Source organism: Diceros bicornis, chromosome 11, assembly GCF_020826845.1.
Source record: "Diceros bicornis minor isolate mBicDic1 chromosome 11, mDicBic1.mat.cur, whole genome shotgun sequence".
In the NCBI taxonomy this organism is placed as follows: domain Eukaryota; kingdom Metazoa; phylum Chordata; class Mammalia; order Perissodactyla; family Rhinocerotidae; genus Diceros; species Diceros bicornis.
The window spans coordinates 8,014,448-8,037,761 of NC_080750.1; the positions used below are offsets into that span (position 1 = coordinate 8,014,448).

A 23,314-nucleotide genomic window follows, 5' to 3' on the forward strand; every position below is an offset into this window, starting at 1 on the left:
GGTCAAACCTGTGGGGAGAAGGTGGGTTGGGAGGGTGTTCTGGAGAACCTATCCCAAGCCTCTGGGAAATAGACCCACAGGCTCCACTTAATACAAATTCTTGTAGAAGTCAAATAATAAAAAACAACAAGTAGAGAATTCTCCATTTTTCATTAAACTTGGCTTAAGCCTGACTTTTCTTTTAAAAGGGTCTTGGGCATCTGAACAAAAGCTTAGTTCCAGGAGATGAATTAACCCTGCCTTTGTTTCTAGTTATGTTCAAAACTCTCTTTATATTTGATGCCAATGCTCTTCTCCCAGCAAATCAAGAATTTGTTTTGAAAGCTGCATCAGAAGAAGTTCAGATATTCTTTGAAATGCAGTAATAACTAGAGGGGTTTTTATTGACTGATTTCCAACAGTGAGATTTTGTAGTATAAGCTAAAATGTTAGGGGAAAAAAAGGCAGTGCAAGCTACAAATACTTGATTTGGTAATCTTTTTTGCACTGCCATGTGTTATGTACTGTAATTAATCAAACACATTTCTTTTGTGTAGCCAGTTTTCCATCCTATCTTTTACATTTCAGTGTAAAATTTCAGAAGCTTGTATAGAGTTAGAATTGAATCGCTCAAACCATTCTTCACAATTGCAGTTCAAAGCACAAGGGTAAATTTAGAAAGTTACAGCAGGTCACATCCATTGAGGATAAAGCGATATCTCAGTTGTGCCCTGGTCTTAGAGGGAAACGTCAGCTGCATGATATCAGTATTCTGAGCTCGTGAGAACCTCCTGTACAGAATTCTATTTTAGTCTCACTGATACATATATTATATATATATTATATATATATATAATATCTGTGTGTATATACATATACACATACATGTATACTGCATATATAAATGCATATGCATGTGTATATATGTATATATATGTATATATACAGATACACAGCAGTATACATATATCCTGCAATTTCTATTTTATCAGCACTTCCTGGCATCTCATGCAAGATGTTGATAGGTCAACAGCTTTTGCTTTCAGAGACAATACAAGAGGTGCTTCCCTATTCCTAGGAGTTTTATAGACAGAGAAATGGTAAGAGAGTGAAGCAAAATCCAGTATCAATGCGGAAGCCCTGTCGCTTTCCCAGAGGTTACTCTGTGGCCTACGTCTTTGTCCATTTTCTCTCCTGGACCCTTTAGTCATATGTTTTCAGCACAATACTATGCAGCGATAGCTCTTGAAATTTAATCAGTCCAAAACCAAACTATTGTGTTCTCTCCAATTTTGGGGTATTCTGTTCCCCCAGATTCCAGGTCTTGATTAGAAGTGTCACTCATTACACGCCAAAGCTAGATGTCTCCAAGTTTTCCTTAACTTCTTTTCCATAAACCCACAAATTCAATTTCCCGAAGTTTTATAGCTTCTTTCCCCTACAAATATGACAACTCACTGCTTTTTCTACATTGCTGCCTCTGATGACATTGCTCACCAGGACTATTGCAATAGTATCCTAAATTGTCTCACAAACTCCATTCTCTTTCCCTTCTAACTCATCCTCCATATGTACTAGAGGGATTATGTTAAAACAACATCTGATCTTGGCTTTTCCTGTCCCTTTACCTACAGGATAACACTCAGTCTTCTTATTACAGCATACAGGAGCATTCATGGTCTGAGCCCTGCCTGACTTTTAGAATTTTATTTCTTTCTTGTTGCCAACATGATCTTTATAATTCACACACACTGAATTACTTGTAGTTTTCTGCATACTATGTTCTTTTACGACACTATGACCTTGCACTCTCTGTTCCCTGTGCCTGCTATGTTTTCCACCTGACTTACCACCAGGAACTTTATCAAACACTATATTGCTGTTTCCCCCCCAAATCTAAATGTAAACCTGTTCGTAAAACAAAGCAAGCATTTATTGCTTGGACTACTTCCTCTAAATGGATCCCTGGATCCACTTTTGCCCACTTCTAATTCGTGGACCATATTTCAGCTAAAATTGTTTGTTTGAAGCAGATCTTAAAATCTTTTGAGGGGATGTATCATATTTATTTCTTCTACATTCAATCTCTTGCATCTAACATTGCTTGGTACACTGTAGGTGCTTCAAAAGAGTTTGTCTGGCTCTCAACTAAAGAATTTGTTGCTAAGGACTGGTTAAATATTTTAACTGTTTATTATCAAAATAACCTGTTGTTTGACTAATTTATTTCCACTGTTACCAAACTGCAGCTTTGATTTTTCCAATATGTACACATTTAGATAGGCACAACTATAGAGCTGTTCAGTAATTTAATGAAGTTAATTCAGTGAGTCAAACTGGGAAGCGATTTCCTTCTTATACAGTTCACATATTACATATTCTTTAGTTTTTTTTTTTTAATTTACTTTAAAAAAGGTTTGTTGGCATTCTGCTGTGTACCACAAGGTCAGCATGATGGGGATCAGGAAATAAATGTAAAAAATAATTTTATATATTACATTGAGCATAATGCTGACTTATTAGAATGGGAATTTTGCCTTCTAAAGTTCATTGTTTGCACTCAGTGTCCAAGTAGATCATCACAAATGTGCAAAAGAAACTAAAAGCTGTGCATGCCCCTGTGGGACCAACATACTGTGGAGAATGGGGTGAAGAAACAACTTCTCAAAAATTATATGCACATTAGAAAGATGGGCTTTTACCATCTTAGAGATGACAGTGAACTTAACAGCAATTTAATGAAAGGGACTAGAGCCACAAATTATTTCTAATAAACAACATGATTATCATGCTGAAATTCCTGACACCCAGTAATTAGAAAGATTTTCCAAAAAAAATATAGGAACTCCAAAAGTGGCACAAACAGAGTTCTTGGTTCTATTATTCCTAGAAAATTAAAATATTGTCTTGGGACTAGAAATGATATAGAAGGTAATGAATTCGAATTCCTATGCTATTCTGGAGTAGATATGAATATTGCAGAAGTTATGCATTCAAAAAAGTGAAAATAAAACATTTGAGTAACTGATGCATTTGCTCTAAACTAGTCTTTTTTTGAAAATGGTATAAATAAGTTCAGAATTGCATTTAAAACAAGTAGAGTCAGGTTGCTATGGTGTATGGTTGTTAAGCTATAATTAAGTGATACTCCCCAGAAAAATCAATCTGACTGACACTTACAGATGTACTCTAGGCTGTTGTGAGCAAAAAGCCCTTGTATATTTCCATGTGCATCTTAACAGGGCCCCACAAAAATCAACAGTGTGGGGATATGTATCATGATAGAAAAATATATGCAAGTTCTTTGAAAATAGAGGTCATATTATAAAACAAGCCATTGTCAACCTTTCATCGCAAGCATGCATTTTTATTCAATCCTGAATAATTCAGTGCTAAAGAAGCAATCTGCTTTGTAGTATGTGCAGCCTGTGCGGGTGCGGTCAGCACCTCATGTGTGCTGTGTCACGAAGCTGCTTCTGTTTGAGTGATGTCTCCCTCAGAGCAGATGGTCTGAAGATGGAGAATAATCAGACCAATGGGGACAAAAATGCGGTGCCTACCTCAAGGGGGCAATAGGAAGTTAACACTGTAGGATGCCTGGGTAATAAAAAATTAATGAAAGATATTTTCACTTGGTTGGGTTTGTTTTTTCATATCCTGACAGTTTTAAAAACCTTCAAGGGAGACTAAAACCTAATCCAGGTCCGTTTATCCTGACTTTAAGTATAGCAGTGAGATGAATTCTAATATATCTTTTCCCCCCAAATGTCCTGTAATATTTTAACACGCTGATTAGTCAGGGAATGAAAAGAATTTTGCATAGAGAAGATTCCTTAAAGGATAAATTCAATAAACTGTTTTTACTAAATTATATCAAAAGCTTTCTCTTCTTTCTCATGACCCAGATGTTATGATAGTTGGTTATTATTCATTTAGAAAACCTACATTTTCGTGATCAGTGACAGTCCAAAAGGAAATTCCTTTGGAAATTTGTGAACAGTACATAAAAGCTTGATAAGCTCTTCCGTGTTTTGGCCCATATTCATTTGGGGCGTGTTGAGTTTAAGATGCTGGCAGAACATTTTTACAGAGATGTCCAGCTATTTGGAAATTAGGAAAGAGATTAAGTCTGGGATACAGATTGTTTTAAAAATAAGTTTTCGTTATTTTACACACAATTAAAACCAGTTGGAGATCCCAAAGCAATACTAAAGAACTGTTTAGAATTCAATCATATATAGATGTGGTGTGTATTATTAAACTTCTATTGTGGAGCTCTAAGTTTTCATTATTTTTATTATTGGCATGTTAAATTGAAAATATTGGGAAATTTTATGGAGAAACTATAATATTTGGTATAGGATTTGTAGAATATTTCGCTTGCCTTTGCACTGTCAGCATTTTGAACAGAAAAAAGTAAGCAGAATTTTTCAAATATATCAGTTCAAGCAACCCCTAGTGTTAAAGGTTGTGTATGGAATTAAACCATGATATTATAAGATACCTCTACACCAAGAGGAACCAGTAACAAAAGTGGGGAGTCATAGTCCCCTAGTCATATGCCATTGTCTGGAAGTATGAGAGGCTCTTTAGGAATAAATATTAACCCTTGTTAAATATTTTAATAGCTAAAGCAATCATCAACGTGCTTACCTAACGAAGCAGTAATGTCTTAAATCTGTTCGTGTAATTGAGGCCTCTCAAAGAGTATCCTATCCCTTGAAAAAAATCAGAAGCATTCAATTGCAGCCTTCTTCAATGTAAGTTTTTAAGATGAACTTCAAGTTATTTCATCTGATGTCTGACCTATAGCTACAGCAAAAAATTTCTCTTATTATTCTGATTTTCTTAGTAGAGATTTATAAATCTTGTGAAAGGAACCACAAATATTTCCATCTACAAACTTACCATTTTCATGTTTAAATTCAGAAAAAAATGATATTTTGTATTTAGTGATGGAATTTCTGAGTTCTATAGGTGTTTCAAAGTCATAGGCAGAACATATGCCTAGAATATAAATAATCAAAACCTATTGATTGTCTGCTTTATGAGAAGTCGCTTAAATTTTCCATTCACCATGAAGTCAATAGGAAACTGAGAATTATAAGCACTTAAGAAAGTTTCCACGTATCTTTGTAAAAGTTCTTATTTTAGTGAAAGTTTCAATGCGTCTCATTGTAATAAGCATCTTAGCAATGAGCCTAGGTATAGAAACATTTTATGAAGCCAAGCTAATGTCAGCAAAACAAAATTGCTTTTCATGTCAGACTTCTCCTATGTCATAAAATACTAACTGGGGAGTTCATATTTCTTCTCTTCAATAATTCTTTTAAAAATATATAAGAACTTTTTAAAATTTCAAAATCATATAGGGAATTTGAAGTATAAAATATTTACCAAAAAAAAATAGTTATCAAAGGTAAATCACAACAGTATTTTCTGGTTTAGGGTTTTTATTCCTACTAGCTTAGGTTTTTTGTGTTCTTGTGGTAGTAATGCTAGTTCATTGAGGAAGGGTATTGTCATATTATTAATATTTTGATTCAGTTTGCAGAAAAGTGAGTGTCACAGAAAAATTTTAAGGTATGAAATTGTCTCTTACAACTTACCTCAGTTGTGTTTATCCTAGAAGATTTAACAACTGAGATCTCTGAGCCAGATCTGGTCTTCTAGGATTTGTAATAAATATTTTGAAGGCCAGAGGAATATTATTTGTACAAAATGTACAAAGAATATGAAAAGTAGAATAACCTTCACTAGTGCTAAATGAAGAGTATAATTAATGTATGATCAAGTAGAATCTTGCAGTTTTTATGATTACAAAGCTTCACAGACATCAGAGCAACTAAGAAAAAGATGCTCTAGAACTCTTAGCAACTCTTCTTTTGAGTTAAAGAACAAAATTTTGTATATTTAGTAGTCTGCATTGTCTCTTAGACTGTATAGTCCCTTAAATATATGCAAATAAATTTTCATTAAAAGTCTTGCATAATGTGAATAGTCAGCCTTAGAAAAATTGCCTCCACTGTGAGAAAAAGATACTGCTTTTGAATACTAATGTTTTCAACTATTTACTCTTCAGTGATTTCTGTCACCATTGTATAAATTAGGAACACCTTACTTATTTTTCAGTGTCACAATCTTTTTTAAGTAAACATTTTATTTAATTGTACATCAGAAAAATGCATAAATTATAATGTTCTTCTTGATATTTCTCACAAAGTTTACATGCCCATTTAACAGCACCCAGAACTAGAGAGCAAAACTACAACATTTCCAGCAACCAGAAGCTCCTTTCTGCCTCTTTCCAGAAACTTCTAACAGTATAGATTAGGTTTGCCAGTTTTTGAACTTTAATAAACGGAATCATAAGGATGCCGTTTTTTGGGTCTGACTTATTTTGCTTAGCATTATTTTTGTGAGATATGTTGATGTTGTATATAGATATAGTTCATTCATTCCTATTCCCACTACTGTATAATACTCCAGTTTTAGTCTCTTTTAAAGTATAAGAATTGTACAAGGAATTCACGAATCTTGACATAGGATTGCAAATAATCTCAATGCTTTGAAAAGGATGGAATTGATACGTGTAGGCAGTTTTTACATTTCGTGGATGATAATCTTAGGGAAAGCATTGATGCATGAAATAATTTACCTAGTGTGCTACTGAAAATCAATGTCAAAATGTAATACTAAGTTAAGGGAAAAAATCTTCGTCTTTATATAAAAATGTAATTTCAAATGATCTCATAACAAAAAGGTATTTTCTTAAAATATTCCATAATTTTATAATTATGGCATAATTTATCTGTTTAGTTAAACTTAAACATTGTTCTGATCCCAGACCTCAATCTTATTTTTTAATAATTAATTATCTTAAATAACATTTTAAAAGTAAACATATAAACATTTATATCTGAACCAATTTTCTTAGCTCATAGGTCGCTGGAGTAAACAGTCTGTGGGGAAGTCGCATTAACTCTCTGAATATCAGAGCACCTGTCAGTATTTTTCATTTAGTAGCAATCTAAAGACCTATTGAAATGACACTAAAAATGTAGGTTAATCTGCATGTTTGAACTAAAGCGTACAAACTCCTGGTTTATAGCAGGTTTTATTATTAGCGGCAGCTGAATAGAAATTATCAAGTGGGATTTTGTGGTGTCAAGTGTTTTACCTGTCATTTATTTGTCCCAACTGCGGGAAGGCAACTTGTGGAATTCCTTCTAAAAAGTTCCAGTACGTCTAGTGTGCAGTTCTCTTTTGCCCCCAAATTTTTGATTTATGACAAGATAATGATAACATTGGAGCTTCTAAAAGAGTTAAATTATTTAAACAATCCAGCAAAAATATGATTATTTCAGTAAAAGCGTTGATATATCAGAAAGAGGGTGCCTTGTAAAGTCCTCACCGTGGGAGACAGGCCACACTCTCCCAGTTCTGGCTCTTTGCCTTCCCGCGCCCGCGCACATCAGAGTATTTTCAAACACTCTGGTCGTCTGGCAACCACCTTCATTTTTAAAGAAGATCACGTGGGTGCATCTGTACTTTGATTTGCTGTTGTCGTTTTTTGCATTTATGGTTTACAAGAAAAACCACAATTATAAAACAAATTCAGTAAGTGCCCTCTGTGCCTGTTATTGGGCTAGGCACCTTCAAGTCATCATACTTAATTCTTCCAGCAACTCTGTAAAGTACACTTATTTTTGCTAAGGAAACTGAGACACACACAGACTCGAGACCATACAACCTGTGATGTGCTGAGCGTGGATTTAACTTATCCCACATTCCTAGGGAAGACCTAAGGAATTCTAGAAATGTCTCGTATGTCACGATATTCCTATTAAAGTTTTTCCCCTCAAGTGATTTTAACAAATTTTGTTTATTTTGTATTGCTATAAAAATGTGGATCTCAGGGTAGGCAGATAAATGGCCCTGTTTTTACAAAGCAAAAACTGCATCCTAAGACAATAAACAAATTCTTCAGATCCCACAAGGAACATGTGTTTTCCTTAAGGTCCATCAGTCAGCAGATCCTGGTGGCGGACGCACTATAAAGCAGAGACTTGAGGCAGGCAGGACTGCAGGCTGACCCCCACTGGTAGATGAGTGCTTCTCAGACTGGAATATGTATTCATCTCTTTTAAAGTATAAAAAAAGTTCATGTCCTCCCGTGTTGTTATTTTTATTATAGTGTTAATTAAATGTAAAAATAAAACTACGTAAAACTCCTTAAAATCTTAGATTATTACTAAAAAGAAAGCTTTACAAATTAAGCATAAATAAAACTACACAACAAGTATGATTCAAATAAATGACACCAACTTAATAGAATGGATAGAATTGTCTAAAACTAAATCATAGATATGGGGCTTAATAGTAAAAAGATTTAACCTCAGATTTCTATAATTTAATAAGCTTCTGAATTTGACTTCAGTGGAAACCATATAAAGAATACCTTTTTTTATAAGCATGTGTACAAACTATTGTTAATACGTTTAAGGTTTTGTTTCCTGCTTAAGAATAATAAGACCTAAAGCTATCAGAAAAATTTGCTAATGTCAATTTTAATGGCACGCCGTTTGATAATCGTTTAAAGCTCTCTTTATTTACTTGGAGGTGAGATTAGTATTGTGGTAGAGATGTGTACCTCATCCATTAAAAGCTAAAATGGGGAACTGAAAAATGTTTCCCTGTGGATTTTCTAGTACACTCACTGCTAATGGTCGATGCAAGTTGGACCACACAAAGATAGCACTGAGCCTCACTTTTACATGCAACTTTTGTGTGCTGCTGGCTACTGAGCTGTGCTCAGGTTCTTTTGGTTCATTATGTCTCTACCATCCTGCCATGTATGATGACCAGATTCTCTGATCATTCTCTGTACCATGGTAAAACTTTTTGCATATCATGCGTCTATATGTCATCTGTACTTTACTTGTTATGCACTGAATTATAAACACAAAGGCATATATCAAAATTGCATGGTTGTACTCAGTTAAAGGGTAGCCATCTAGATGACTTGGAGCACGCTTATATTTTCCTTATTAGGTTATTATTGAAATGTAAGCACAGCATTAAAAAGAAAATTCTTGTAGCAAACTCATGGACCCCTGTGAATATGCCACTAAACCCTTTGGGGAAGCACTCCTTGAGGATATAATGTAGCTCTGTGAATGCACATTCCTCCGTGCCTTTCATGTCCACCCTCCTGGGTGCTAAGAGAGTATTCTGTTTTTCTAACATTCAGATACAAAAAATGTACAGAACTGTGTCAAGAAGAATTTAAGAGGAAATTTTTCTTTCTTGGCTTGAAGTGCCACCCTGGGGTTGTAAAGGGGGCAAGGTTTAATGTCATCCATCTGTTGCAGATTAAAATAAGTGGGGCTCAGCATTTGAATTCTTTGTCCAGAGTCCAACTTTACAGGCATAAGTGCAGTTGGTTTTAGGACTGAGCGTCCTAGGGACATAAAGCAGCAGAGCCGGAAGAGGTTAGTCTTACATTTGTCTGAGACTTTCCCCAGAGGAATTGCTCTCGCCTCCCTTTCTCTTTATTGTGCTTTTTAATGTGTGAAATCTCCTGGTTGAGCCAGGAGACAAGAATCAATTTTGAAAGCATGCTTTTCCTCCTACTTATACTTCACTTTAAAATTCTGACTTTTGTCACACTCAGAGGCAAACAGCATGGTAAAAATTGCTGCATCTCTCACCATGAGTTTCTGGATCCTCTTTCATCTCTGTGTTGATTGAAGGTAACCAGACCGACTAACTGTTTATCCTAAGCTCTTGTGTCAAGAGCTTTAATCACAGATTGACCTCATTGTAGCATAGTGTGTGCATGTGTCTATGTGAAGGAGGAGAAGAATATATATTTCTGTGCAGATCTATACTTTTGACCTTCAATAATGTCAATATCCGTACTTAAATTTTGAAGTCTCATTTTAATTTTGTTCTTGAAACCCATGTTCATGAACCATTTATAATAACACTTTGATTTAATGCATTTTCTCATTTTGGGAAAACTAAATCCCTTAATGGGGTTCTAGAAGAATCCAACTTATAGCAAAGACTACTGTGGCTCAACTGTTGAAGAGGCCCCTCGCAGGATGGCTCAGATGTTACATTTGCATTGGGTCCAGCCCCTCAAGAACACTGGGAATATTATTTGCTAAAATTCCCGGGACTGGCTGTAAATCTCTGACTTGCATCTACTTTTTAGAAGTTTGATTCAGAAAAGAGAAAACCAGTAATGAAATCTTGTTATTATGTAACAGCAAAAGCAATCCTCAATGTCATGTGCAGTCCCTAGAGAAGGCTCTATGAAGGTCTATTGGATACTCCCCAGTGACATCTGCAGCTCCCTTCAGACCAACATGTCCCCCTCTAACCTCCACAGTGGTGTCTCCAGGTGTATCTTCATCCCTCCGGGGTCGGGTGCTCCCTTCTGCTCTACCTGTTCATGACATTCTTTTTCTACACGAACAATACAACAACCTGATTTTAGTTCCTGAGTTTAATCATGTTAGGCATGTAGAGAAAGACAGTCAACTGGCTTTTTCATGCAGAGCGTACTTTACCACCTCTTTCCTCATTCCCAAATGAATATGTTTCTAAGCAGTTTGTCTCAGGCCAGCTCTTAATTTTTCTAGGTGCATACAGATGGCTGATGGATGTGAGGATTGGGATGTCAGCTGAGAATCCTCTCTCCAGCTGAGACACACTATTTAGCAAGTGCCATCATTTACAGGGCAAATATGTAGACCAAAGGCATAGCTGTGGTTATCACAAACTAAATAAACTATAGCTCATAGGTTGGGAATCTGTAGGAACATCTGCTTTGACACTGGCGGGGTGAGATAGGAGAGCAGATCAGACTAGCTGCGAGGCTGATAAACATGAGTTAAATCTTGGATTTTCCACTGAGTGGTTGTGTGACCTTGGAAACTTTCTAAACCTTTTTCCTCACCTATTACATGAGCATAATAATAGATCCTTCCTTGTAGTATTATTGCGAGTATTAATGATGTCATGCATATGACTCCCTTAGCTATGTGCCTGGCCCACAGTAAACACTCAATAAATATCACCTATAATTATTATGCCTCATGTACAAGTTGGAAGTACTTTCTAGGTACAACCTTTAATATATAGCACATAGATTTATTTTTTTAAACTATATATGGGAAATAACATTGTCATGCTTTCTGTGACCTAATATTATTTAATTTTTGTTGTTTTATAGTAAATAACGTTTCCTGTGAGATAATGACATAACAATGCATAATATTATGTTTCACCTTTAAGTGCTGTGGCAAGAAACTGAAGGTGGAAAATCTTCCTGGAGGTTAGAATTTGCTACAAACTGCAAAATAATTTCATAGGGTAGGCATTTAAGAATGAGTCACAATTCAGCCCCTGCAGCACTGCAGATAGACTCAGGGAGCCCTGCCACGGGCACAGCTTTCAGGAAGGATGAAGAGTGAGGCATCCTAGCGGTGCGGGGAGGGGTATTAATCATACCGTGATTCATTTCTGAGGAATCAGCGTGAATTCCAGGTGTATAGATTTCAGTCATCCCTCTCAACTCTTCATAAGTTATCTATCTGATCTGTAAACATGTAAGCCATTGTGGTATTTGGGTTAAATGTGAGATAATTCAGTCCTAGGGTTTTCAGTCTTCCCATGTGTAAATCATTTTAACAGTGTGCAAATAATTCCATATTTGAGACTCGCAGAGAAAATACTTCCATTTCTATCTCTGTACATCGCCACCAGTCGTAATAAATAGGGCTGACAGAGTGAACCAAGAGCCCCTGCCAAGTGCCTTCTTGGAGGGAGGGAGGCAGTGTAGCCTACTGAGGAGAATGCTGGATTCAGAGCTGTCACACCTGTGTCTCATGTCCTAGTAGGTCAGTGACATCCCTTTTCGTGCTACTGTTTTCTCTTCAGTCAGATATTATATCACAAGAAGAATTATAAAGTTGTGCAGGTGTCTTGGAACCTAATAAAAGTTTATCATTGTTATCGTGTTAAGGTTTGAAAGTCAGGCTTTTTAAGCAAGCCAGAGGGGCAGGGTGACTATGGCTACGTTTCTGGAGCAGCTGTCCTCAGGACTTTCTGTGGGGAAAATTCAGCTGATTCTCCCAGGATCAGATTGTGAGAGGAGTGAGGGAAAGATGAGGACTTAAAAAGCAGTCTCCATCAAGAGTGAACATCTTTACCAAGAGATTTTAGTCTGGTATTATGTCAGCTGGTTTAAATTTAATCTTGTTTTTCCAAAATCACTGGAATCGCAAAATTTGCATTGGCCCCATCGGCACCTGCCAGCTAGTGCTATCCTCTTTCCTCAAAGCGTCCTTGGAGCTTTTCTGTTGTTCCCTTATCATGAGGACGGATGGCTGCCAAGTGACCCACACTCAGCGTTCTCCCTCAGATGCATCTGAAAACCAAACAGTGAAGGCACAGAAGGAGGAAACCCAGCACTTTCCATTGCTTTTAGTCTTTTGATTCCTTTTAGGCTTCACGTTAGGCTTAGTATAAAGTCAACAGCATCCTGTAGCTAAAATGAAAGGGTCACAGTGGATTTGGGGGTGGTATAAATTCATCTTCCAATGTGGCTGAAGATTTAGAAAAAAGCGGTAACAATTATTTTCATCTTAATGGTTCTTTTACGCTCTTTAATATAGCAGAGCGTATTTCCCATTGACTTTAACATCCTTAAATAACTCTCCAGGAATATTGTGAAGTTGCTACCTTATACTGTGAACTATTATTCAATGTTTTAAACTCAGTATTGAAATTTTTAGCAACTAAATCTTTGCTGACTTAACAGTGTAAACATTCTTGTCTTTCTGTCTTTGACGTGTTTTTATTTTATCAATAATTCACTAAAGGTCTTTTCTTTTTCTCCCAGTCTGACAGCAATGCAAGCTTCCTCCGTGCTGCCAGAGCAGGCAACCTGGACAAAGTCGTGGAGTATCTGAAGGGGGGCATAGACATCAATACCTGCAATCAGGTGAGAGCATGGCACAGCTGGCTTGGTATTAGCTGAGGAAGAAACACTTGTTACCCACAGATATATTGTAAGAGCCCAAGGTTATTTTTTTGTCCTCATTGAATTTACTGAAGTGTCAGTGATTCAGACTTATGAAAGTCCATTTTCTCCCCCTTACTAACTTTTGAAGCCTCAGACATTTGTATCTAGAGCTAATATTGCTGGCAAAGTAGATAGATTAAAAATAACAATTGAATGTCAATTTGTCTGTCAAATGACCTGGGCCACCCTTAGCTGAAATGTTGACCAAGACTGATGTTTTACTTCTCATTTATCATCAACTAGCTCTCTGGACTCTAGCTGCTTTTCTTCTCTGCTATATGCCTTTTACTCGTGGGTAACTGATTGTTCTAATTTGGAATAGAGAAATAAGAGAATAAAATCAAAATTCTTCTTTTTTTCTCCCAATTAGTTTTAAAATATGGATTAGAATGAGAAGAGGTTGAAACTATTGGCTTAAATTAAGTGTTTGGATTAGTCATTCATCATATCCATTCAATAAGGACTTCAGACAATATTACACATTTTGGCTATTATTTAGACCCAGAGATGTTGAGATTTTTTTGATATTTTTGACTAAGATTTTTATGCCATGTTGAGTTCACGAGTTCTGCTTTGGTGGGCCGGGGTTCGCCAGTTTGGATCCTGGGCGTGGACCTACTCACCGCTCATCAAGCCATGCTGAGGTGGCGTCCCACATAGAAGAGCTACAACTCTACAACTGTGATACACAACTATGTACTGGCGCTTTGGGGAGAAAAAAGAAAAAGAGGCAGATTGGCAACAGATGTTAGCTCAGGGCCAATCTTCCTCTAAAAAAAAAAGCCATTTAAAAAAAAAAGAAAAAAATTTTTACACCATGAATTAAAGTGTCTAGTGGACTCCACTATTTACTATAGTGTGCTAAATGTTGATGGCGAGTGTGTGTGTGTGTGTGTGTGTGTGTGTGTGTGTTTGACTGAGTGGACTGGAAAGTGAATAATCCTGGCTAATTTTAAGTTAACAAGAGGTAAATTTCGTTGTTGGATTCTAAATCATCTACAGAATGCCTGTTTCTATCCCAGTATACATTGAGGCCAGTGATGTTCAATCTATAGTCCCCTATATCTTCTTGTACTTAAACTTACTCTCCTCTCAAACTCCTACCTGCTGATTTCCAGCATAGAAAGCATGGTCACTGATGGCAATATTTCTTATCCTTCAGAGGAGTATATCTCATGGCATCAAAAAACGTTGAGAGCTACTTGCTGTTGGGAAAGGCAACCTGCTGTCACCCTGAATGTCCCTACATATTCTTTTGGGCATGACAAGAATGAAAGACCCTGATCGCTCTTTATCTGGGCCATTTCTCAGGGTGGTGCTTGCAGTGAGCAACCTTGAAGGATTAGGTAACACTTCCCCTCAGACAAAAAATAGGCTTGTTTCTGCTTATTACAAAAGCTGTGAATCCCCCAAGTTCAGTGTTCTTCTTTAATATAACCCCACTGCATGTGCAGGTGTCAATCATTGGTCCTTTGCATCACTCCCATGGGATTGGGAGGCGGGCAGAGGGAACTGGTACCCTCAGCCACTGCTTTTGCTGTAAATTATCAAGTCCTTTGTCTCTGACCTAGGAGACTCGTGTCTTCTACCAGCATCATGAAACAGTAGCAGTTTAGCTTTTTAGCTTGTAGGTGACATAAAATCTCAGACCTTACATATTTCTTGACCCTGACCTATGGAATAAGGCCAAATTCCTTTATCCCAATGTATAAGATCTTCATACTCTGCATCTACATTCCTTATCCAACTTATTTTCCATTATAAATCTTTTTATTGGACATGTTTTTAGTGCTCTTTTGGACAAACAAGTTGAACTCTAGGTACATTAGTTACTTTAAAAGAGAAAGACCATCCAAATTCCCATATGGATACATGAACTTCTTCCAAAAATGCCTATGAGATTGAATATAAAATATTTTATAATTTTAACATGTTACCTTAGGTTTTTTAAAGTATATTAAATACATTACCCAAATTTTAATATTAATTCATTAACTTTCTAAATTTGCAGTATACTAGAGAATGGACAATGAAACTATTAGTGCATTTAGGTAAAATTATGATAAATAATGCCAAAAAAGGAACCCAGGGAAAATGAAGTTAACCTCAGTGGAACTAAGTCCACTTCACCCTAAAGTATAACAAATGTATTAATTGTATTTGAAAGATCTTAGGTTTTTTTTTTTTAGAAAAATAATCTCTCAGCAGTTAAGTACTCAATTCTTATCAGCTTTATAGACCAACCTAACTTCTTGAATTACCTCAAAGAGTTGTTATGAGGTTAACATATTTTCCTTATAGTGGCCAGCTGTCCACTAACATGTCAGTATAAAAAGGAAGAATATTTATTTCTGTAAGAAGACATGATGTCACACAAAACTTAGAGCCCGGAGGCTCAAATTTAAGTTCTAGCTCCACTTTCTTCGTGTCATTCCATTTCAGAAAGTGACATTTTTCTAATCTCTAAAACAGGATAATAACAATACATTCAGTTCTTACATCATTGAGTTGCAATGTAAGTTAAATTATGAAATCTTAAAGGAATTTCTGAGGTGCACGTGTTCTAATAGCAATTATTGTATATAATTCACCAAAAGTCAGAAAAATTAAAATTGACTTCCATACAAGATACAAGATTGATTCTCTTCAGTCACCTGAATTTACGAAGTATTAAGTACATGTTGTTGTCTGGTGTTGGTTCTTCATTATTACTATTCAAGAATGTACACTAATTAGAGACTAGGGAAATAAAGTGACTAACGTGAACTAATTAGCTTCTATGCATCAGGCTTCCTGCTGGGGCTTTACATGTGACATTGCATCCTTCAACACGAATGTCATGACGTAGGCATTCGCCCGAGTTTACAAACGCAGAAACTGAGCCCACAAGTGGTTCACTGATGTTCCCAGGGTCACTCAGATGTGTCTGTCGCCCACGTCCACATTTCCTCTACTGCAGAACATCTCCCTGAGGTATTTGGAGCTGCCCTTCAAAGTGTACGGTGGTGGCGTCCTTTATCTTGAAGCTCAAATTTTATTTTTTAATCTACCACTGTTAATATAAAAAGAGCTTTATTCATTCTTACAGTAACACAATAGGTAGTTAGAGGAACTTTTAAGTCAAAGAGCACCACCACCAGGATTACTACTAAAAGTTAAATAAAATATAGAACAGAAAATATTTTCTGAACACCCAGGAGGGAAAAAGAGGCAACTGTCCAGCCAAAGTATTGCTATTTCTAAATATGCAAAAGCTCAAAGCCACTATGGCATAAGGAAGAAGAGAAGAAAAAGTATCCTCTGTTTTGCTGGTAAGCCCGAGTTTCCGGGGAGCATTATGACATGTAACATAGAAACCAGGACTTTCTGTACCCTGTTATATTTCTCAATGAAAGGCAATCTGGGCTGCTCCAGCTTTCCAAAAATATCACTTGTGTTGGCGTGCTAAGATTCCTTCAACTGAAATTTGGATGAAAATTTTTTTCTTCTTAAAATTGGTCTCATAACTACCATGAGAATTTTGAAATTTAATCCAAAAATACTGTTTGGCTTCTAATCATTTAAAGGATATGGGAAAAATTCATAAATTTGGCACAAGATAATATTCTTAAAAAAATAACTTCAAGTTTTCATTTTTCTTTTCCAAATGGTTACAAATCTGTTAACTTTTATTTTCTTTGAAAGATCAGACTGGTAATTTATTTATCGTCTCTTATACATTCAGAAAAGAGAATAAATCTTAGCATTTGCTCCCTGTTTCTGAAACTCATATACACTCATGCTTCTCTTATTTAGGTAGTATTTCTTCATAATCTAATAATGTTATAAACAAGGTTAACTTCCAGACATTAAAAATAGACTCTATAAATTGTTCATAAAAAATTCATAGCCAGTTACATGTCAAAAAAGCCTCAGAGAGTTTAGATACTTTCACCATATATAAAATTTATTTGTTCCAGTGCAGTGACTTCAAAATAAAGGGTATCACATCGTTTATTGGACATAATTCTAGATATGACACTAAAGGTTAATGGTTCTTAAAGTGTTCTGATTTTTGGTCTTGACATTTTGCCACTAAGGTATAAAAGTGCAAAATTATCAGTTAGATCTTGTTTCCTTTCTCAAAAGGAAGGCAAGGTCAAAAGCACCATTTACAAAATAATATTAATGTTCCCCAAATACCAGACCTTTAGCAATAAGAAAGTACACCCAACAATGACTTTAGCATATGCTCACATAGTTATGACTCAGACCAGAAAGCATTTTTGGAAGTCACATTAAAAATATGGGTGCTGGAATCAAAATTCTCATTTTATCTACTTACCAGCCAAGTGACCCTGGGCAATCAGCTTCCCCAGGGCTCAGTTTTCTCAACTATAAAATAGCAGTCTTAACAACACTGAGGTCATAGCATTGTTGTAATGATTAAGTGCGACGTTTGCAAAATGCTTAGCAGAGCAAGCATTCAATAAATATTAGCAAATGAATAATCCTTATCATAATATTGTAATCTTTTGATATTGATTCTTGACTTCAGCTTTAGCAAGAGTGGTGCTGGTTCTCATAGGCAGGACAGAACATAAAAGGTATTATCAGAGCCTGCATCACCAAATAGGAAAGATCATGTTTAGTAGCAATTTGGTAGCAGTTACTGTTTATCTGAGTTACATTAAACTGAAATCTTTTTTACAAATGCCATTTGGATCCATCTGGTCTGGACCTCCCTTTAACAATGCCAAAACACTTCCATTAGCCTGGGACTTTATAATGGCAACAAAAATGAAAAGCAGAGAATTGAATTCATGGAATAAATGGAATATGGAATAAACTGTATACAGTTTTCCAACCAGTTAAATGAGGCAGTCTATGTGTTTATTATTGACCCCTCATTTAGAAGACACAAAAGGCGGTGCAGCTGTCTGGTTCTGGTTTGTTTTTAGATTCTGTAGCATTCTCCAATTTTCTTCAGGGCATTAACACCAGCCCTTGCTCTACAGGGAGGAGTCCTCATTCAGGTTGGATTGGAATAATGTCTGCCTAATATTTTGAATACTTAGAATTTTGTTCCAGTGTTGATAGTTGTTCAGTGTAAAGTAATTCCAGGAGAGACTTTTCATCAACTACTTGTCAATAGCGCTACAAAGTTTTGTCTCTATTCGCAACTACAGATTTATGAAGATGTTTGAAATGTAACTCTTACTTCATTTTAAAAAGGCCAGGGGTAGCTTCACGCAAATTATTTGTGCCGCTGTCTTCTTAAGTGCTCTGCTGCAGCGGTTTAGATTGGAACAGAGAACAATTTACGTTCTGAGAATTCTCTGGAATGCTTTCTGCCTATGACTGAAAGATGTGGATTTTAATACATAACTCCCAGGCAGCCACTCAACTCTTCCTAACTCATCTCAGATATTATAAGCACAGCATTCGTCTACCCATCTGAACTCAGGCTCACCATTTGTTCATCTATTTATTCAAACATGTTGTTATTTTACTATGTGGCAGGCACTGTCCTAGGTGCTGGGAAGGAGCAGTGAAGAGAGAAGCAAAGACTCTGCTCTCATATAGCTTACAATCTAGAACCTGGGAGGAGAGAGACAATCACCAAGCAAATAAGTAAAACATGTCGAAGGAGAGATGGCAGTAAGTGATAGGGAGAAAAGTACAGCAGGGGAGAAGGAGAGGGAGCTGGAGGGGAGCAGAGAGTCATTTTAGATAGGATGTTCAGAAGAAGACCTGAAGGAGCTGAGCAAGGAAGCCGTGCACTCTTTGGAGGAGGTACATTTTAGAGGAAGTCTTGACATGTGAGAAAGTCCCAAGGAGGGAGCATGCCTGGCTTGCTCAAGGCCCAGCAACAAGGCCAGCATAGTTGGAGGAGGAGGAGGGAGGAGAAGAGAAGTGGGAGGTCGAGGCAGAGCAGAAGGGGCCATCAGGTCAGGAAGGCGCTTGTAGGCTATTTTAAGATCTTTGGCTTTAATTCTGAGTGAGAAGAGAAGTGATTAGAGAGTTTTTAGCAGAAAAGTGACACAAGCTGACTTAAGATTTAACAGTCATCCTCTGACTGGAAGAGAGCGCGGGCAGAAGGAAGGAAGCCTCCGTAATGCTTCAGGTGAGAGATGAGGTGTCCGGTGTGTACTAGGGCAGTGGGCAGCAGAGATGCTGAAAAGTGGTTGCATTCTGGATGTATTCTGAAGATAGAGCTGATAGATTTCTTTGAGGGATTTGATGTAGGATGAGAGCAAAAAAGAGGAGTCAGGGATGCAGTTTGGGGTCACAAGGAGAATAATGAGGGTTAAAGTTCCATTAGCTGAGATGGGGAAGACTGTGTGATAAGCAGGTTTGAGAGAATACTCAGGTCAGTTTTGAACATGTTTAGTTTGTCTATTTGATATCCATGATATTGAGTAGGCAGTTGGATATATGAGTCTGGGGCTCAGAGGAGAGGTTTTGGCCAGAGATACGTATTTTGGAGCACTCAGTGTTAGATGTGTTAAAAGCATGCAACTGGATGAGATCACCAAAAGAGTGAGTGTTTATGAAAAATTGAAGAGGTCCAAGGACTGAACCTTGGGGCCCTCCAACTTGTAGAGGTCAGGAAGATGAGGAGGACTCAGTAAGAAGGATGGGGAAGAGTGTCCAGAGGAGTAGGAGGAAAATCTGGAGAGTGTGCTATCTTGGAAGCCAAGTAAAAAATTATTTTCAGGTGGAGGAAATGATTAACTCTGTAGAATGATGTTGATGAAACAAGCTGAGGAAGTGACAGTAGCTTAGTAATGTCGTGGTAACTGGTGACTTGATGAAAGCATTTTCAGTTGAAGGGTGGGTGAAAGCCTGACTGGGGTTGATTCAATAGATGACGGGCAGACCACATGCTACTTCAAGGACTCTTTCTATAAAGGGAAGAAGAGAATGGGGTAGGTGGCTAAAGGGGAAATGGAACCAAGAGAGCCTTTTTTAAAAAATATGAAACAAATAATAGCATTTTTATTTCATTGGTAGAAAAAAATCAGCAGAGGAGAGAAAATCAAGGATGCAGGAGACAGAAGGGAGAATTGCTGGATCTTGTCCTTGAGTAGATGAGGGGGATGGGGCATGGTGCACAAGTGAGGGGGTTGGCTTTTGCTAGGAACATGTATAGTTCAGGAAAAGGAAGGGTTTATGGATAAAGGAGCAGGAAGTAGTGTGGGTGTGGTGCTGGGAGCTGGATGCAGAGTGGAAGTTCTCTTTTAATTGCTTCTATTTTTTCAGTGAAATATGAGTCAAAGTTATCAGCTGAGAGTGAAGACAGGAGAGGAGGTGATGGAGATTGAGGAGAGAGAAGATGTGAAATAATCATCTAAGAGAGTGGGAGAGAAAGTGATTAAGGGTAACAGAGTATGATTGCCAGGTGGCATTAAAGGCCCACTTGAGGATCATGACCAGTTAGCATATATGCGTGTTCTTCTGCAGCCACATTCAGGCATGGGATCAGATGGAGAGTTATATATAACCAGGAATGTGGTTTAGCTAAGCATGTATAAGATAGCTAGAGAAACTGTATGTATTCCTTGCATACAAGAGAATGAATAAAATGATCATAAAGATTATGCAGGGAATTTAGGCTGAGTGAGGAAGGCAGTGGGCACTGTGAAAAGGTGAACAGACTAGGTGTCAGGGATCTAAGGATTGTTGGAGTTGGACCAGTAGACTTGCAAGAAAATAAATGGTGGCCAAAGGGTTGGAGGCTTGAAATTGAGATCCTGGATGGAGACTATATTATTGGTAATGACAAGGTCTAGAGTGTGACCGTGGAAGAAGTGGATGAGGTAGAGAAAAGGACAAATGATTGGCAGAGAGGAAGTCAGGAACTTGAAAGTCCAAAGTTCGGGAAAAATCACCTACAGATATCTTGGAGAAAAGTGGCAATGAACTAGAAGCTAAAATCTTTAAGGGATGAGAGATGGGATCTAGAGGATACAGGCTGATGACATCTGGAGGTTTATGAAAAAGGAGGAGGAAAATAGTTTGGAAGAGCAGTGAGGGGCAAGGAGCGTAAGTACAGCTCTATTGAGTCCAGTGGTTAAGTGAGGGGTAAATGTCTGCCACTGGAGTAGGCTTCAGGGAAGCAGTGGCTTTGGGTTTCAGTTAGAGCGAGAAGGTTAAGAGGAATGTTTAGAGAAGAGATTTAGGATACAGAGATGTTGCTGATGACTATATTCATGTGTTCCAGAGGACTTAATGTAAGAGTTTCAGGAAATGGGGAGTGATAAGAAATAGAATCAGAAAAGAGGATACACAGAGGCATACAGGGGTCACATTTGGAGGGATGAGGATTGACCTGGTGACTTGCATAAACAGGGATAAAGAGTATGACAAATTTAATCCATATGGTCCCAAGCAGACAGTGATGGTGAGATCGTGGGGCTCATCTGGAGGAAGACATGGGGAGGAGGCTAGCCGGGAGCCTGCAGAGTCCTGGAGTTCCACCTTGGTTTCTGCTGTTGAAGGGCAGCAGAGGGAAGATCTTGATCCAAATGCGTATTCCACACAACTCTGCAGGCACACACTACAAGCAAACACAGGTAGTGTGTGAGGTGAGATGTAGCTGCCATTCCTGCTTAGTCATTTTGCTGCTTGGTTATTTTCTTGTGCCATTAAAAATCATCCAGCCCCTTTGCAGAAGCTGAGATTTTGCCCACTCGTAGTCTAACATTCTCTTTCTTTTACTGATCACTTATTCTAAACAGTCTTTTTCCTCCCTTCTATAGAAGTTTCCCAGTCCTTTCCCACCCCTCCCTGCCCTCATGGATTTCTTCTTTCGTGTGTGTGTGTGTGTGTATGCATGTATGATTGTACATACATGATTGTATGATTGATGATTGTAACAGAGTAACCTGAATCCTATGATCTCCAGTCTTTTCAAGCCCTTCTCTCTCCTGGAATAAGGAGAAAAAAACGAAAAGCAAAGAGAAAAAAAAAAAAGAAAACCTTGTTTTCTGATGGTAACTTCTTCAAATTCTTAGAAATGAAGGAAATAGATGTGTGGAAGAGAATTCAGCAGTCCAGTACTAAGAAGTGGTTGTCCGTTGAGATGGGCATGATCAGGGCCCACCTGTCTGTTAATGAACCTGCATGTGTACATGTGTATAACTTGATATAGGCAGTTGTTTTCAGTCCCCTACTCAGTTTCTTTTCAGCCTCTTCCCTCAGAAATGAAAGGTCTTCAGGGTGGGATGAAAGAGTCCAAAATGCAGATGAATAAAAGCTCACAAGGGCACACCTCGGAGCAGGTAATCCCTGGCTCCTCCCACCCCCCAAAAAGCTATCATCAGTAAAAAGAAGAAGGTTCTCTGTGCAGGTTGGAGTGGGCAGTGGGAACAGTCTGAAATGAAACCCTGCACCATAGTGGGTACCCAGAGTCATTTCTGGGGTGAATGAAGGATGCTACTGTCCTTGGGAAAGAAGTTTATTAGAAAACTTATGGCACGATATTTCCTTTGAGGAATGAAGGAAGACAGCAATAGCGCCCATGAGAGGCAGAGGAGGGAAGTAGGGGAGAGAAAGAAACAATTTATCAGAGTTGAGAATGTATTTTCTCATCCAAAGCAACCACCAGAAGTTTATCAAGAGATCTATTATTCAAGTTCCCTTGAAATTATAAGTTTGGACATCAAACCAGCAATAATCTCTACAATCCTTTTTAACAACTCCTTTTAGTGAGATTTTTGTGTCTCTAAAGAAGTACTAGATTCTTATTAACCAGTTGCATCCACAGCTCACAATTTAGCGATATCCAGAAAGGAACGCAGGTTCCACAAACTGGGAACTTGGAACCTTGGCAACACTGGAAAATTAAGGTTTAAAAAGAAAGGTTCGTGAAGTGTATTGATATAAATATGGTCAAATTAAACTTCAGGGGGAGGGAGGCTAGCATGGACTTATATGAACCAGCTCACAAAGGATGATTTATCAACTAGAATTTAGGCTTCAGTGTTTAGTGAAAACGGCAAGTACTCTGTTGGAAGGAATAAGACCCAGGATTGGCACATAATAGGTATCTAACTAATATTTAATAAATGGATGATTGAATGAATATGGACATTGGGCCATTCACTTAAATAATTCTGAGTCTCAAATTATCCATTGTGAAGTGGGAAATAATAATACCTACAATATCAAGTAATAGTAACCTTTATTGCATGCCTACTACGTGCCCGTCACTGTGCTACATACTTTATATATGTTATCTTCACAACATAC

General features: G+C 37.5%; 1 protein-coding gene across 18 annotated transcripts in view; it reads left to right on the forward strand.

The window, feature by feature from the left end:
- ANK2 (ankyrin 2) overlaps window positions 1-23,314 on the forward strand; it is a 617,273-nt gene that overhangs the window by 410,270 nt on the left and 183,689 nt on the right. For all 18 annotated transcript variants that reach the window (XM_058549938.1, XM_058549940.1, XM_058549939.1 and 15 more), the window contains one exon: window positions 12,896-12,997. In XM_058549938.1, coding sequence (XP_058405921.1) covers window positions 12,896-12,997 — 102 coding nt within the window. The remainder of the gene's footprint in view (window positions 1-12,895; window positions 12,998-23,314) is intronic.